At 44.5% G+C, this 15,915-nt stretch overlaps 1 protein-coding gene across 3 annotated transcripts in view; it reads right to left on the bottom strand.

Annotated features, from left to right (window-relative positions):
- LOC141116964 (NACHT, LRR and PYD domains-containing protein 12-like) overlaps positions 1-15,915 on the bottom strand; it is a 264,975-nt gene that overhangs the window by 66,510 nt on the left and 182,550 nt on the right. For all 3 annotated transcript variants that reach the window (XM_073609492.1, XM_073609494.1, XM_073609493.1), the window contains one exon: positions 7,671-7,835. In XM_073609492.1, coding sequence (XP_073465593.1) covers positions 7,671-7,835 — 165 coding nt within the window. The remainder of the gene's footprint in view (positions 1-7,670; positions 7,836-15,915) is intronic.

The raw sequence follows: 15,915 nt of genomic DNA, 5'->3' as shown, positions 1-15,915 counted from the left end.
TGACCCTCCGGATCCGTTTTTCTTCGGTCTATTAAAAAATTTAAATTTTTCCCTATTCCGTTGGCGACACCTTTGGCCCTTCTTATTGGTGAATCTCCTTGATACCACGTTGGTATATTTCTTGAATAGATTTTAATATTTGAGTTTTGAGTTATATGTGTTTCCTGTAGGAAAATTATTTCCGCTTTACTTTGTTCTAATTCTCGGAGTATTATATTTCTTTTCCCTGGGGAATTAAGTCCTCGGACATTGTAGGAAGCTATTTTTATACTGTTTAAATTTTCCATTGTTTTACCTTTTTTCTTCCCCACCCATCCCCCAGATGACCTCTCCCCCGGTCCGATTTAAGGACCTAGGGGGAGGCCCCCAGCCGACACGTGGGGTTTCCCTTTTCCTCTCTCAAGATGGTTACGCCTATACGACCATTCACGTGAACGAAATCTCCCCCCACCCCCCTCCCCACTCCCTACCCCACCCCTCTTTTCTGATATGGGTTTTTTTTTTTCCATCCCATATTCTCTAGAGCTGAGAGCGTATTATTTGTTTTATGGGGCACACTCTGCCCCCTCTGCTCTACTAGATCTGAGGCAGAGCTCTGTTGGGCACCCTATTCCCCCTTCTCCTATACTCTAATAGGGCAACCCCCTGTCCACTTCATGAGTCCCTATCCCCCCCTCCCTGCCGTTTCTTCTTTATTATGTTTTTCTAAGCCTTTCACTTTCCCTTTTTTCCAAGCCGACCCCCCCAGTCCCCCCCCCCTCCATTCAATGCCCCTTGTACCATTGTGTGATATTTTCTCTGCTTTTTACTTATTTGTTTCCTTGGGGTTCCACCTCCTGTTGTCTATTCCTTGAGTTTAATTGCCATTGCAGATCATCTCCTAACGTTATTCGCTCCTGTCTATTTGCATTTTTTTCCATTTCTGTCAGTGGAATTTCTAATTTATTACAAAAGTCCGGAATCTCCTCAACAAATCTTAGCTTTGCACTTCTTCCGTTTTTCTTCGCTATTAGGCATGCTGGAAATCCCCAGTTATATTGAATTTCTTGCTCACGGAGAATTCCTAATAGAGGTTTTAGTGTCCGTCGTCTTTTCAACGTTTCTTGGGACAAGTCTTGAAATATTTGTAGTCTAGCTTCCGCATACTCTATTTGTGTTTTCCTCTTTAGGTTTATCCAGATCTGTTTCTTTTCTTCCCATCTTTCAAAGCGCACTATTATGTCTCTAGGTGTTTCCGTTGAGAACCTTTGAGGTTTTTTTACTCGGAATGCGCTTTCTATTCCTATTATGTTGGTTACATCCTTTCCCAAGATTTGGTTGAAGAGATTGTTCGTTTTTTCTATCAAATTTTCTGCTTGCTCTGTTTCCGGTAAACCGCGTATTCTCAGGTTTTTCCTTTTATCTCTATTTTCTTGATCTTCTATTTTATACGATTGTTCCTGTTGTTCCCTTTTTAATTTCTTTATTTCCCCTTCCAGTTCTTTTATCATTTTTTGGTGCAGGTCTACTTTGGTCTCTGCTTCTTCCATTCGATTTAGCATATATCCCATGTCTTTATGTAGTATTGACATCTCTGCTTTTAGGGAATTCTCTAGAGCCGCAAACATTTTTTCCATATCCTGTTTTGTTGGCAACTGTGGCCCTTGTTGTCCTTCCTCCTTTCCTCTATCTTCCTCTCCCATGTCTGGATCCATTCTGGGTTCTGAAAGGTGGCTGGTTTCTATTAACACTTTGTTCTGACCTTTTTTATCCTTATTGTCCTTCTCTTTTGTATCAATTTGTCTGCCCTTTGAACCCACTTGCCTCTCTCCTTCTCCGATTCCTTGCTGTATATACCTGTTCATAGGGCCGGGGCTTGGGCTCGGGCCCAAGCTGGTCCTGGGTGATTTCGGTATTGCTCCTGCACTTCTTGTTACTTTCCCCTTCATATCAGTATCTATATATTTATAACCTGTGAAATAAATTGATAAAATAATCAAAAATAATAGTGCAAGATAAATATTATCATACTCTAGTGTCCCAGAATTAATTGTAGACAAGTATAGATAAACGGATAGGATCCAAAAACCAAAAAAGAAAAGTCCGTGATAAATCAAGGAAGAGTGCCAGAAAGGGCCACAACAAAGATGAGGATGCAGTGGGGAGAATCTTCTGTGGTTCCTCACACCCGAGGTGGAATATCAGATATGCTTACCAGATCCCATTGAGGTATAAAGCTGTCCTGAGGTTCAACCAGTAACCTGGTATGTTTCGTTGGTCTCTTTGAGAAAAATATAAAAAAAAAAAAAAAAAAACACATGGAAAAGCGAGGAATGCTTGAAAATAGGGTGGCAATTGAGTATTTTTTGTAGGTGCAAATGCTGTTCCTTAGATACTATATTATTCAACAGTGATTGCCCACAGGGAGGTATATAGGTTCACCTACCCTTGCCCTTCCCGGATGCATGCAGGCCAAAGCAGTATACTGGGGCAAAAAGAGGAAACCCTTATGACAGAATTATCATTGGGTCAGTAGACACTAAAATCATAATTGTATCTATGACAGGTCTCACAGGTAAAAGGCTGCTATCTGTCCTCTGAGCTCTTCCGTCATCCCCAGGGAGAGCTGTGCTATGTGCTGGAAGCACAGCTCTCCCTGGGGATGACGGAAGAGCTCAGAGGACAGATAGCAGCCTTTTACCTGTGAGACCTGTCATAGATACAATTATGATTTTAGTGTCTACTGACCCAATGATAATTCTGTCATAAGGGTTTCCTCTTTTTGCCCCAGTATACTGCTTTGGCCTGCATGCATCCGGGAAGGGCAAGGGTAGGTGAACCTATATACCTCCCTGTGGGCAATCACTGTTGAATAATATAGTATCTAAGGAACAGCATTTGCACCTACAAAAAATACTCAATTGCCACCCTATTTTCAAGCATTCCTCGCTTTTCCATGTGTTTTTTTTTTTTTTTTTTATATTTTTCTCAAAGAGACCAACGAAACATACCAGGTTACTGGTTGAACCTCAGGACAGCTTTATACCTCAATGGGATCTGGTAAGCATATCTGATATTCCACCTCGGGTGTGAGGAACCACAGAAGATTCTCCCCACTGCATCCTCATCTTTGTTGTGGCCCTTTCTGGCACTCTTCCTTGATTTATCACGGACTTTTCTTTTTTGGTTTTTGGATCCTATCCGTTTATCTATACTTGTCTACAATTAATTCTGGGACACTAGAGTATGATAATATTTATCTTGCACTATTATTTTTGATTATTTTATCAATTTATTTCACAGGTTATAAATATGTATTAGCGCCGCATCTTTTTTGTATTATTACTTATGGTGGGATTTGGAGACTAGATCTCGATGCAGGCTGCTTAGATTTCACTACACTGTATATTTTTTGTTTCACCTTAAGCGCAGCTTTTACTATTGTTTTTGCCATATCAGTATCTATAACTAGATTTATATAATCTTCCAAGCTACTTTCCAGTATACCCCTTAGATGGTATCTCTTGGTGATGGTGGAATCTCCCAGCCCTCTTAATTTAACTAATCTTAACGAAATATCTTTGTGCTCCGTTCTCTCCCACTCCGTTTTCCCACTGAGGTCCCTCTATTACAAAAAAAAAAAAAAAAAAGTCTCAGGATACCAAGGGCGTGTATGTTCAGAAGTCCCCACTCTTACCAATGGACTAGAGAGTTTGATCCACTTTACTCTTCTCCTCCTTTTTCCTTCCCTCCTCCCCCCAGTCCAAAAATAGGGATAATTACAGGAATAAAAGTAGTCCCGACCTTCCAAAAATGTGCTTCTGCCTTAGATACTAGTTCAAGCATACACTGAAATAATTCAAGTGTTCAGCAGTACAATTCAGGTGTTCGGTGAAGTAATTCAGGTAATTTAGCAATATAATTCAAGTATTCAGCAGTATACTTTAGGTGTTCTGCAATATGATTTAAGTATTCAGCAATATACTTTAGGTGTTCTGCAATATAATTCAAGCATTCAACGGTATAATTCAAAAATTCAGCAATTTGGCTCATAGGTATTTCTCTTTATACAACATAATTTGTGCCATATACCAAAAAAAAAAAAAAAAAAAAAAAAAAAGGAGTAACAGCACCAGAAAGCAGGTGGGGACTGGAGGGCAATTCTTCTGTTGACTTCTATCGCTTTCACCTTCTCCTTCCCCTCTCCCCTATTCTTATTGTTTCTCTTAACTCACTTAATCCTGCTTTCTCTGCACATTTAATTTCATTTTTCACTTTATTTTCTTCAATATACTCCTTTCCTTTTCTTCTCTTCCTGTTAACATCCTTATTGCCTGCTCACATCAAGACAATAGACAATCAAAAAACGGTATGTAAGGAAGATAGGGGGCGCTAGATACCATATTATTCAAGTGCTCTAAATAAATAAATCTCCTGCATTACCAAAAAAATGGAAATGTAAGAAAGCTAGGGGGCGCTAGATACCATACTATTCAAGTGCTTTAAATAAATAAATCTCCATCATTACCAAAAAAATGAAAAACATAATAATGACAAATCATAATTAGATTACACATTGAAGTGCCCACAATAGTGAAAAAAATATCTAATGATTGATTGTCCACATAAAAGAGTGGTTTGAAGTGGTTGAAGTATTCGAGGTGTTTTCCTTTTCTTATTTTCCTTTGGTGATGGAAAACCTTTTTACAGCAACAAGATTGGGATATTATTGAAAGATATCACTTCAACCACTTCAAATCACTTACATTTCCATTTTTTTGGTAATGCAGGAGATTTATTTATTTAGAGCACTTGAATAATATGGTATCTAGCGCCCCCTATCTTCCTTACATTCCTTTTTTTGATTATCTATTTTTTTGATTATTCAAAAATTGGGGAGCAGCTTACACTGATTGTTTATATATTTCCACAAATTTTCTTTATTGTTGGGAATGTTTTTTTATTAGTTGTATCACCAGTATATGTAATTCAGATATATTATCTGCTATCGACACCACTGGCGCGAAGGTTTTTACTATTTTCTAATCAAAAAACGGTACTTATCTTTCTTGTAGTTTGAGAGAAAAAAACATTTTCTTCCCCTAGGAACGCTCACTGATGCTCACAGACACTCAGAATCGCTGGCTCTGTTGCTGTCTCTGATGTTATAGTGATGTTCCGCTCTCCGGTCCTGATCTTTATCTCCCAGGATACTTGTATACTTTTCCAAGCCTGTCTGACCCCGCTTAGATTTCAAATATTTCAGATATTGCTGCCGCTGTTGCTCACTCCGCTCACCCCGCCTTTCGTGCTCTGCTGCCCGATCCACTCAGCTCCCGAGCCGGCAGTACGAACGGTGACTTGCGACCGCCACCAGCAACACACCGCTTACTCCGCTACCACCGCCGCCAAAATACTCCGGTCCTCGAGCTCTCCAGCCCTCCGGTTCTCCGATCTCCCGTCCTCCAGTGAGCCGTCCAGCCCGTCTGACTGAGGAGCAGCAAGGAAGGGAGACGCAGGCTCCGCTATAGACACAGACTCAGGCTTCCACCGTAAGACAGCTCAGAGAGTGGTGCACGGGGGGGGGGGCGGGGAGGGAAGCTACCTACACCTTCTCATCAGGCTAATTACTCAGCTCAGCTGCAGGGAGAGGGTTCTCAGGATCCTCACGTCGTGCACAGAGCCATTACCAGGCTCCTCCCTCCAATAGAGCTTTCTTTTGGTCGAACTGGCCAAATTTCAATCCATGTACAGCGAGCTGTAGACTAAGCTCTCACTGGCATTAAAAGCAGGCGTTTGAAAGGCATTAATACCCCCTCAAATGCCTATGCACAAGATACAATAGACAGCACATAGTGCTGATCACACTAATGCCCTGTACACAAGGTCGGATTTTTCGATGGAAAATGTGTGATAGGACCTTGTTGTCGGAAATTTCGACAGTGTGTGGGCTCAATCACACATTTTCCATCGGAATTTCCGACACACAAAGTTTGAGAGCTTGCTATAAAATTTTCCGACAACAAAATCCGTTGTCGGAAATTCCAATCGTGTGTACATAAATCCGACGCACAAAGTGCCATGCATGCTCAGAATAAATTAAGAGACGAAAGGTATTGGCTACTGCCCCGTTTATAGTCCCAACGTATGTGTTTTACGTCACCGCGTTCAGAACGATCGGATTTTCCGACAACTTTGTGTGACTGCCTGCACGCAAGACAAGTTTGAGCAAACATCCGTCGGAAAAAATCTTAGGATTTTGTTGTCGGAATGTCCGATCAATGTCCGACCGTGTGTACAGGGCATAAGAGTTAGCTTCATGTTGCATCAAAATTAAAGCCTCATATTGAGTCAGGAGGCGTTTGAAGCTATTTAATGCCTCCCATTCAAGTCTATGGTAACGCCTTGCAAATGCTCTGGCAGAGGCAGTTGTGGGGCATTAAGATCAGTTAATTTACTGTAATGGAAAAGGCGTTTGTGGAGCAGTTTTAATGCGCCTTAACGCTCATCAAATGCTTCAAAACTGCCCATAGGGCGTTTGGGGAGCATTTTTAACTTCTCATTAAGGCTTGTAAAATACCAGTCTAATGCCCATACTAACGCTATAGGAGCGTTTGTTAAGTGTTAGAAATGTAGTCACGTACAAACAAGTCTTTAACCGCTTGGCATCCGCGCTATAGCCGAATGACGGCTACAGCGCGGACCTGAATTCCCGGGAGGCCGTCATATGACGGCCTCCCCTGTGCACGTGCCCTGCGCGCCCTACAGGGCGCGCGTGGAGCGCGCTGTGATCACCGAGTCACTGAGACTCGGGTGATCACCGATCTGTATAAGGGGCCGGTCCCGGCCCCTTACCATGTGATCAGCTGTCAGCCAATGACAGCTGATCACATGATCAAAACAAAAGCTCTGTGATCGTTTTTTTTCTCTTCGCGCTGACAGTGTGGCTCAGCAGCACCGGCTCAGCAGCAAGGGACAGCAGCAAGGGACATCGGTCCCGAAGAGGAGGAGGCAATAATGCCTCATATGTGCCTCAATTGTGCCAAGAGTACCCACTGACAGTGCAACCTGACATTGCCACATCACAGTGCCCATAGTGCCCACCAGTGCCACGTATCAATGCCCATAAGTGCCACCTATCAATGCCTACAAGTGCCACCTATCAATGCCCACCATTGCCACCTAACAATGCCCACCAGTGGTGCCAATCAGTGCCACCTAGCAGTGTACAAGATCAGTGCCCATTATTGCCACCAATCAGTGCCCATCACTGCCACCCATCAGTGCCCATCACTGCCACCTATCAGTGCCCATTGGTGCCGCCTCATCAGCGTACATCAATGAAGGAGAAAAATTACCCTTTTAAAAAATTTTATAACAATATAAAAAAAAATTTTTTTTTTTTTTTTAAATTCGGTCTTTTTAAATTTTTTTAACAAAAAATAAAAACCACAGAGGTGATCAAATGCCACCAAAAGAAAGCTCTATTTGTGGGGAAAAAATGATAAAAATTTCATTTGAGTACAGTGTTGCATGACCGCGCAATTGTCATTCAAAGTGCGTCAGCGCTGAAAGCTGAAAATTGGTCTGGATAGGAGGGGGGTTTAAGTGCCCGGTAAGCAAGTGGTTAAAGAATGGAATGTTACACTGTCCCAGAATATTATTGTCTCAATCAGTCCTGTTATACTCACTCTAATTTCTTTATCCGGCTTGTTGTCAGAGCTTCCATCAGATCCCTGAAATGAGGACCCTCCAGATTGTTCTCAGACAGGTTCAGTGTCCTCAGTGTCTGGTTATTTCTTATTCCAGATGCCAGGTGGGGGCAGTGTCTGTCTGTCAGGTGACTTCTATCCAATCTATAGAAGAAGAGAAGAATGTTACCAGAAGAAAATTAATTTCTCCCCCAGGAATGAATGTAACTATTCTCTACATAAATGGAACTCATTTCTCTTTATTGGAATCATTTATATTAGATCACTTTATAAAACTCCAGGAAATAGAATGTTATAAGAAAAATATTATAATGGAGTAGACCCTCCCCAATATTGTCCTCCCTGTGTAGAGACGGTAATATCTCCATACACAGGATGAGCACAGAATACCACTGACATGACTCGTATTGTGCTATAATCTCCTTGTGTATGGAGCATGAATGGTATCAGCGAGTGTGTGGCCAGAATCAGTATTGCTAGTGATTGGACGGGATGATTTTTTAGCTGATATTTTTGACAAAAGAATTGGTGTTGCGCTGCTGACTACAACAAATAATGAGAACCTTGCCATAAACACCCTGCAGGGGTGATAACTCCTGGGGAAAAACAATTGGTGAACACAAAGCATATCACACCCCTGGAGGGTGTTTATTGTTCCTTTTATTGACATACGCTTGCACACATGTTTAATTATTATATTTTTGTTGCATGTTTCATTTGGTGGGGTAACATCTCTGGAGGGTTTTAACTGTTTTGTATAGTAAATATTAACCGCTTCCAGACCGCCTGTCATTGTTTTACGTTGCTACTTTGAAGAGGAATACCATTGTTATGGCAGCAGCTAGCTGCCATAACTCCGGTATCTCCTTCTTCAGCGGGTGGTCCGCTTTCCTATAAAAGTGGTCTCTGCGGCGGATTTGCGGAAGATCAGTTAGGTATATGCCGCCGGAGCCGTCGGTAGCGGCGATCGGATCCTTCTCCCTGTTAGGTATGGAGACGAGTGAGGGGAATATGGCCCCCACCCATGTCCATACCATTGCAGGGCGGAAGCAACGTCAAAACATCATTCCGCCGATATCTCTTAAAGGGACTTTTTTCAAATTACATTAAAAAATATTTTTTTTTATTCCATTTTATTGTAAATATGAGATCTAAGGTTTTGACCCCATATCTAATATTTAAGAGGTCCTGTCATGCTTTTTTTTCTATTACAAGGGATGTTTACATTCCTTGTAATAGGAATAAAAGTGACACATTTTTTTAAAAAAGAACAGTGTAAAAATAAAAAATAAAAGTTAAAATAAATAAGAAAAAATAAAATAAATTTTTTAAAAGTGCCCCGTCCCGCCGAGCTTATGTGCAGAAACAAACACATACATGAGTATTGCCCGCATATGAAAATGGTGTTCAAACCACACATGTGAGGTATCACCGTGATCATTACAGCGAGAGCAATCATTCTAGCCCTTGACTTCCTCTGTAACTCAAAACATGCAACCTGTAGAATTTTTTAGACGTTGCCTTTGGAAATTTGTAAGGGTAAAAGTTTGTCGCCATTCCACGACTGGGCGCAATTTTGAAGTGTGACACGTTGGGTATCAATTTACTCGGCGTAACATTATCTCTCACAATATAAAAGAAAAATTGGCTAACTTTACTGTTGTCTTATTTTTTAATTCAAAAAATGTATGTTTTTCCAAAAAAAGTGCGCTTGTAAGACAGCTGTGCAAATATGGTGTGACAGAAACTAGGGTGTTAGAAAAAATATATATATAATTTTTGGGGGTTCTAAGTAATTTTGTAGCAAAAAATGTTTTTAACTTGTAAACATCAAATCTCAGAAAGAGGTCTTTCAGGGTTTTTCACCTTATTGCTTTAGGGGCTAAGTCCTACTGTCTGTGTCAATGGACGCAGCAGCAGGACTCAGGAGCGCACCCGCACAAGTGCCCCCTTGGAAAGCGGCTCTCCATGGGGGCACTCGAGAAGAGGAAGAGCCAGGGGTGCTGCGGGGGGACCCCAGAAAAGAAGGATTGGGGCCATTGTGTGCAAAACCCTTGCACAGAGGAGGCAAGTATAACATGTTTTTTAATTTAAAAAAAAAAATCCTATACAATCACTTTAATATATGCACAGATTTTTGTCTTTACATGAACTATTTGCCACTGATTACTCATCCCTACCTTTATTGTGTTCACCGATTGTTGTGTAACCAGGAGCTGGATACTTACATTTCCTCCAATCAAAAGACGCTGTGTAATGCTATTACCAAGGAGTTGCCCCTAGTGTTCCAGATTAGCCAATGGCATAGCGCGCGTTGTCAGCACCCAGGGCAAGGCAAGTAACTTGCGCCCCCCCTAACCTGCAGGTTTTTAGCTTTCCCCAAGTCCCTTCCAACAATACAACAGTACTGACCAACCTGATTCCTTTACTGACCATTACACACTACACTGACCACTATACTGTACACTACACTAACCACTATACTATACTGTCCACTACACTGAGAACTATACTAACCACTATACTGTCCACGACACTGACCACTATACTGTCCACTACACTACACTTTCCACTACACTGACCACTATACTGTCCACTACACTGACCACTATACTATACTGTCTACTACACTGAGAACTAAACTAACCACTATACTGTCCACTACACTACAATGACCACTACACTACACTGACCACTATACTACACTGACCACTATACTATACTGTCCACTACACTGAGAACTACACTGCACAGACCACTATACTGTCCACTACACTACACTGTCCACTATACTGTCCACTACAATACACTGACCACTGTACTGTCCACTATACTATACTTTCCACTACACTGAGAACTACACTGACCTCTACACTAACCACTATACTGTACACTACACTGACCACTATACTGTACACTACAATACACTGACCACTATATTGTCCACTACACTGTCCACTACACTACACTGACCACTGTACTGTCCACTACACTACACTGACCACTGTACTGTCCACTATATTATACTGACCACTATACTGTCCACTATACTACACTGACCACTATACTATACTACCCTAGACTGACCACTGTACTGAGAACTACACTGACCACTATACTGTCAACTACACTACACTGACCACTACACTATACTGTCCACTATACTGTACTGACCACTATACTGAAAACTACACTGACCACTATACTGTCAACTACACTACACTGACCACTATACTGTCCTGCCTACAGTATTCCTATACTTATACAGAAACTGACACTATCTCTCTCTCTCATCCCCCCGGGGCCAGTAACACAACTTTCACGAGGGAGTCTCACTCACTTTCTTGTCCTGGCCTGCATCGGTCTGGAGGATAGGAGGAGGAGAAGACATGGCTCACATTTTTGATTGCTTGTCTCCCCCCCACGCTCTGGCCGCCATATTCAGTGTCCGGCGCACTGCGATTGGGCGTATGGGGGTCATGTGTAGAGGCGGGACTTCAGGAGCAACCGCAATCATGGACAGGCCAGCCCTACACCTCACATGACCCCCATATGCCCAATCACAGAGTGACAGACACTGAACATGGCAGCTGGAGCGTGGGGGAGACAGGAACTTAAAATTAAGAGGAGGCAGCCAGTAGTGACACACACTGGCATGAAATTTTGCCCCCCTAAATGTTGCGCCCCAGGCCGAGACAACCCCCCGAACCCAGAACGCTACGCCACTGAGTTTAGCTGTTCTGTAACTCTTTGACTAGAGGAAGAAACAAGGCATCTTGGGACCTGTAGTCTATCTGGAAGGGACTCTGGCTGCCGGACGTGAAACTACAACTACCAGCTGGCTGATGGAGAAGAACAGATTGCTGGGAGGGACTATAAGAAGCAAGGCTGGGGGCCTGGCTTGTTTTCTCGGGACCGGGGTGGATCTAATGCAGGAAATCTGCTGCTAGGAGCTGCAGCTGTTGCAGCCTACTTTAAACAGATTTCCCCAGCAGTTATCTGGAAGGAAAGCTGTGGACAGTCTCTCTGTGCTGTTCGGCGGCAGTTCGGAGGTCGTCCCTGCCTAATCCATCCTGCAGAGTGACCAGATCGGTGTGAGCCATGGAGCGGTGCGGCAGAGGCTGGAGGAGTCATCATTATCATCTTCATCAGAGTCATCCTAGTCTCCTGTTATGCGGGTGATTGCCCAATTTAACAGACACTCTGTATAGACATCTTTATTTCCTATATTTGCTGTCATCTTTAATCCCAAGATTTGCTGTACATATCATGGACACTATACACAGACATCCATGCCATTCATTAAGCTGCTGTTGCTTGTAGGTCCACAAACCTTAATATCCTTAAGTCAGTGTCAGGAGACTCAGGTCGCCTCCGTTCGCCGGGCTCCGGGGCGCATGCGCGGTGGACTAGCGCTTCGACGCACACCCGTTTGCGGTCCAGTGGTGAGACGCGTGCGGGTGCACGGCGGTCCCCGTGTGCGCGCCATCGCCCGGTAGCGCGTCACGGGGGGGCTACTTCTGACGACTCCAGCGCCCAGTCGGGTTGCTGGTTTGTCGTCAGCTGTCCCTGTCTCCCTGTACCGCTGTATATCCTTGTCTATTCTGGAAACCTGTGCTGAACCCCTGGCTTTTTACTACGAATACCGCTGCTTGCTTGATACCCTTCAGACCTCGGCTAGTTATACGGACTTTACTCTGCACGATCACCCGGTTCTGACCTCTGCCTGCTTAACAGATTCTGCTCTGCCTGATAACCCGGTTCTGACCTCTGATAGTGTAACGGACTTTGCTCTGCCTGATCACCCGGTTCTGACCCCTGCTAGTTTAACGGACTTTGCTCTGCCTGATCACCCGGTTCTGACCCCTGCTAGTTTAACAGACTTTGCTCTGCCTGATAACCCGGTTCTGACCTCTGCTTGTTTAACGGACTTCCTGTTCCTCAGTTCCCCAGCTCTGCACAACACTTGCCTGTGTACCTCCGGCCAGCAACAAAAGACTTCTACCAGGCCTTCTCGGGATCCCTCAGTTACCGGAAGCCCATGCCTCCGCGTGCCCCCTGCTCCCTATATCATCTCCAGGGGCTTGGGTGCGCGTGGTCATAAGGGCAAGCCGCTCTCGGTATCTTGGCCTCGGTGAGTATTAGTCGTGACAGTCAGTGATCACTGTGAATTTAATTATGGTTGGACAGAAATGTTGTTTACTTGCTACACATTACCTATTGGAACAGCTACTCTATCCAGCAGAAAATATTCTTTGCATGCAATTAAGTACTCAAAAGCTAGCTGAAGATTAACTGGATTTTCACACAACACTGGACTACCATTACTTTATTCCCCCTACTTAGGAAATTGTTTCTGAAATCAAAGTTGCTTTTCACCAAGAACTCTCCTTAAAACCAATTCAGCTCTTGCCCCCTTAATGACCAGAGCATTTTTACGGCACTGTGTCCCTTTAACTGACCAATTGCATGGGGGCGTGGCCGGGATGTGAAGCAGGATGGACGCATGACTCTGGAGCTCCATGCCTGATCCGACTACATCACCCTGTATACTGGCACCGATTCACTCATAATCATCATCATGGCAGCTCCCGAGGGCCTTCAGGACTCCCCCCCCCATGATGGCGATCATGTCAGACAAGGGTCGGGGGAAGCCTAGTAAGGATCTGAAGCGGAAGGAGCGGGGCGCAAACTCACCATGTTAGCCTCCACTTCCGGTATACAGAGCAGGCCAGGGACAGCGCAGAGCCCATGAACCTCAGCATCACCCTCAGGCATGTCTTCCTCCCCTGATACACATGAAGCTGCTGTCCTTCCCATGGTGATGGAGACAGCACCGGAGGCCATCACCAAACCTATCTTGGCTTCTATAGAGGGCTTCAAGTCCATGATGATGGTCCGCATCGACCACCTGGCGTCAAAGTGTACCCTGATCTGCCATGATCTAGATAAAATGAGGGGGGGGGAGGAAGCGGAGGACCGGATTGGCGCGGTAGAAGATCAACAGGGCTCACATACCGCACAAATCGCAGAACTGCAGTCACTGGTGAGTTCCCTTGTACATAAAATAGATGACGCAGAGAACAGGCAGAGGCGAAATAACATCCGCGTTGTAGGCCTGCCAGGAGGTGCAGAAGGCCAGAAGCCTGCCATTTTAGCCGAAACGCTGATTAAGCAACTGCTGCATTTGCCAGATATGCCGCCCACGTATGACGTTGAACGGGCACATAGGGTACCTACGGGGAAACGCCCGGAGGGTGCACTGCCTAGACCGATCCTGGTGCGACTTCTAAACTTTCGAGATAGTGATATGATTCTGGCGGAAGCACGGAAGCATCCTGAATTACCGTATGAAAATACCAAACTAAAGCTGTTCTGAGATTTCTCGGCTGAGGTTCAGAAACGTCACAGATCCTTCAATGAGGTGAGACGCCGTCTCCGGGAGAAGTATAGCATGCTGTATTCCAGCCGCCTGCGGATCCCTCACAAGGGCACAGTTTGTTTTTCTGATACGCCCTAAGAGGGCAATGAGTGGATTGACGCATTGTGAAAAGGTAACTGGGGTTCCACTTCTCTCGTCCAGTTTTGAGGTCCTTGCTATTCACCGGGGGGGGGCTGCATTATGGAGGTTACATAGACATCCTAACATCTTGATACTTTGGCTGTATTGCTTTTCTTGCACTACACTGATGGCGGGGATGAGACCTCCTAATGGATGCCTATGCTTTATCCTCTCATACCTCTGCTATTGGTGTTCCTACATTGGGTGTGGTTAACATTGACACTCCTGAGCTATGTGGGGGGGGGGGGTAAGGGGGCCATCATTCCTTCTCAGGGGCACGGACAGAAGGTTAAACAAGAACAGACCCTTTTTTTTTCTCACCGTCTTTTATTTTTGGACTGCTTGTATTGTTTTGGACCTAAATTTTCTTTTTTGGGTCACGTTCTCTCTAAAGTTGGGACTTGTTCTGGGATTACGCTGCATTGTGGCTGGCTATGTTGGTTGCAGAGCAGAGAGTCCAGACTAGTATTCCTTGTATTTCCAACTCTCAGGGAACTCTACTGTCATCTACTTTCATCTTAGACACCTTTGTGGACTACTATAGCACTCTCTACACCCCTATCCCGGTGTATAACCAACAGGATCTCGAATCCCTACTCACCTCCCTCCGCATACCCAGATTATCTGAGTCGGACCAAAATAGCCTAGAAGTTGAAATCACGGGAAAATAAATTGAAACTACCATTAGATCATTCCAACGGCACAAATCACCAGGGCCCGATGGATTCTGCATTGAATGGTATAGGTTACACATGGAGACTCTTGTGCCAAGACTTAAGACCTTATTTCACTTCTGCTTGGAACACAAGATTTTACCGGATTCTCTCATGGAGGCTCAGGTGATCCTCCTGCCTAAACTGGGCAAGGACCTTATGAGCCGCTCCTCTTACAGGCCCATAGCTCTCCTTAACCAGGATCTTAAGATCCTAACAAAAATACTTGCCAAAAGATTATCGAAGGCAATCACCACACTGGTGGACATAGACCAAACCGGCTTCATGCCTCAGAAGTCCACTGATACAAATCTCTGCAGGCTGTTTTCGCACTTACAGATCAGTCATACTAACCCTGGGGCCAGAGTGATAGTGTCCTTAGATATGGCCAAAGCCTTTGTGGACTGGCATTATATGTCCACGGTACTTCAACACATGGGGTTTGGAGATGTTTTTCTTACATGGATCTTGCTGCTATACAGTAAATCTAAAGCGACAATTAACCACATGCCGACCGGGCATTAGCCGAAAGATGGCTACAGTGCGGTCGGCTTATCCTGGGAGGGCGTCCATGGACGTCCTCCCAGAATCCTGCTCTCGCGCGTCCCCTGGGGCGCGCACCTGAGAACATTCGTGACCGCCGGGTCCGCGGTTCACGGTAAACGGCCGCTGATCGCGGCCGTTTACCATGTGTCCGCTCCGTCAAATGATGGAGCGATCACATGTAAACAAACCGGCGTCATGTCATGATGCCGGTTCCTCCCTCCCCTCTCTGTACCGATTGGTACACTGTGAGTGGAGAGGGGGAGGGATCGCATGGTAGCAGCGCTGTGGGCTGCATCTGTAGTGCCCACAGTGCTGCTCAGTGACAAATACAGTCACATCCATCCATCCATCCATGCTCAGCCATCCCTCCATACTCTTATACACTGCACTACTCTGCAATACT

Source organism: Aquarana catesbeiana, linkage group LG13 (assembly GCF_042186555.1).
Source record: "Aquarana catesbeiana isolate 2022-GZ linkage group LG13, ASM4218655v1, whole genome shotgun sequence".
In the NCBI taxonomy this organism is placed as follows: Eukaryota; Metazoa; Chordata; class Amphibia; order Anura; family Ranidae; genus Aquarana; species Aquarana catesbeiana.
The sequence above is the reverse complement of the archived record's forward strand: the minus strand, read 5'-3'. Positions and strand labels throughout refer to the sequence as shown.